Consider the following 2,470-nt stretch of genomic DNA (forward strand, 5'->3'; position numbering starts at 1 on the left):
TCTCTCGTGCTGAAAAACAGAAAAAAAATCATAAACTCCCTCAAAACCAGAAATTTTCCGATTTCTGAAATAAAAAAATCCGAAATAAGTGTACGTAAATGCATTCCATACATCATATTCAAATTTACCGAAAATTTTCCCTTTTTTTGCCATTTTTCCCCCAAAAAAGTCGCGCATCACGCTTTGTCACATGAAGTTTTTCATGAATAAATAGTGAGAAAATTTTTATTTTTTTTCAGAAAAGCACATAACTTTCCGGAAAAAATCCTACATTGCGATGGACGTTATTTTCCCCAACTCGATAGAAAACCATCATAATTCTCCGAAAATGATATCACTAACTGTTTTTTTCCAGAAAATTCTTTTTTGTGACAAAAACACTGATTTTTCCGGAAAAAATGATTTTCCCCACCATCACGAAAAAATTCTTCCCCAACTTACTCGAAAAATTTCAGACAGAATTCGCAAAAATACAAAATGTCCAAATCTTGGTAACCTTCCGGAAATGGCGCCCAATACCACGCGTCGAAAATATACCTAAAATTACAACCGCAAAATTTTTTTACCAAATTTTCCCGTAATCGCTCACTTGTGAAAGAATATTTTTTGAATACGTTTAACTCTCGTGGCCTTTTCCCAGCTCTCGAGCTCTTCATTTCCCATCCCTTCATGATCGGAATCGTCACTATAATCATCATCAACCGGCAGCGACAACGACGCTGAAAAGAATCTTATTTTTTTCCCATAAAATCTCAAATTTTTCCCTCAATATAACCATCATCAACCGGGAGGGAAGAAAATTTGGGAAAATTTTATTTTTTTCGGAAAAATTCAAGATTTTTGCATCACTATGAATATCCTCAACCGGCAACCACAAAGACGCTGAAAAGATTTTTCCCCAAAAATCCAAACTTTCGAATCGAAAAGAAATTTCCGAAATTTTCCAAAACCCAACAGAGACCCATCAAATCTCGAATAACCACGAAAATTTAGGAAAATTTACGAAAATTTAGGAAAATTTACGAAAATTTACGAAAATTAACGAAAATTAACGAAAATTTACAAAAATTTAGGAAAATTTACGAAAATTTAGATCGACCAAGATTTACCTGGCACGCTAACTCCATTCGATTCGCTGCTATTCTCCGACGAGTCCGGCAATTTTATATCCTCCCATTTTATCCATCGATCGTGTCGGCGGTTCATACGTTGAAAATGTACATAATAATCATGATCTCCTGCCTGAATAGAAAAAAAAATCGGAAAAAAAATTCATTTTTTCCCTAAATTTTTATCAAAAAAGTCTGAGGAAATGACGGATCATTCACAATAATATTATCGTAAAATTTTGAATTACATAATTTCTGGAATATATGTTCGCTTTCCTCATCCACTGAGCTCAGGAACTCAAGTAGTAGAAGGGGACAAAAACCAACAAAAATTTCCCAAAATTTCCCAAAATTTTCCCCCAATTTTCATATTTTCCCACCTGTTGCAAAGGTTGATCTTCCGGTAGCGTTTCTCTCCTCCTGATGCTCACCACCGTACCATGTCGCCATTGGTCTAACTCGATCATTCGGCATATCAATACTGTACCAACCTGACCGCGCGCCACAAAATTATTCCGAAAAATGAGGGAAAAAATCCCAAAAAAAAGGATTTCCTCACCGGTTACACAAATTCTGGTAGAAAAAGTACAAAAACCAACTAAATTTCCTCAGGATTTTCAAAGTGCTATCAACACACGTAGTTGCATATTTTCCGATCCTCATTCTCCACTTTTGGTAAAAATGTATAAAAACCGACGAAAATTTCCCAAAATTTTCTCATAATTTTAATTTACTCACCAACACACGTAGTTGCCCCCCGCGCTCATTCGCATAGAGCAAAAATGTACAAAAATTTCCCAAAATTTTCTCATAAATTTCCCAACTCACAGGTAACGCATGTTCAAACTCCTTCGCAAGAGCCTCCGCCTGTCCCGCCACAGCTGCTGGAGTGAGTTGGTGATGGCGTAATCGTTTCCTACCAAGACTTCCATCCCAAAGGTCCCCGGTTCGATCCTCCCACCTGTCAGTTTTACTCGCGGCTCCATTTGATTCGAAATCTGTCGTTGGTGGGCTTCCGCTCCCACAAGAACCTTCTGCCGAATTCGCTTGACGAGTGGCAGACATTTCCAAACTTTTCTGAAAAATTTTCCCAAATTTTCCGAAAATTTTCTCCATGAAAACCCCCTCGGATAATTTTCCACACGTATCTTCCAATATAATACACAAAAACCCCAAAAATTCTTCATCCGCGGATTTTTTTCTCTGAAAATTCCACAGAATTTCCCAATTCGAATAAACAATGACAATCACAAAAACTCTCATCGAAAAGAAATTTTTCCCAAAAATTTTCCCCTCACTCTTCAACACACCCCCTTCACAATAATACAACCTTTCCATATCATTCTAACACAATTCCCTTT

At 36.8% G+C, this 2,470-nt stretch overlaps 1 protein-coding gene across 1 annotated transcript in view; it reads right to left on the reverse strand.

The window, feature by feature from the left end:
* Nucleotides 1-441: 441 nt before the first annotated feature.
* Pmar_PMAR010008 (myst histone acetyltransferase, putative) overlaps nucleotides 442-2,470 on the reverse strand; it is a gene marked incomplete at both ends in the record, with an annotated part of 2,371 nt that continues 342 nt past the window's right edge. The window contains 6 exons of the mRNA XM_002788405.1: nucleotides 442-537; nucleotides 590-719; nucleotides 1,110-1,242; nucleotides 1,490-1,600; nucleotides 1,938-2,025; nucleotides 2,071-2,186. Of these exons, the coding sequence (XP_002788451.1) occupies nucleotides 442-537; nucleotides 590-719; nucleotides 1,110-1,242; nucleotides 1,490-1,600; nucleotides 1,938-2,025; nucleotides 2,071-2,186 (674 nt within the window). The remainder of the gene's footprint in view (nucleotides 538-589; nucleotides 720-1,109; nucleotides 1,243-1,489; nucleotides 1,601-1,937; nucleotides 2,026-2,070; nucleotides 2,187-2,470) is intronic.

Source organism: Perkinsus marinus (genome assembly GCF_000006405.1).
Source record: "Perkinsus marinus ATCC 50983 genomic scaffold scf_1104296928128, whole genome shotgun sequence".
Classification (NCBI taxonomy): Eukaryota; Perkinsozoa; order Perkinsida; family Perkinsidae; genus Perkinsus; species Perkinsus marinus.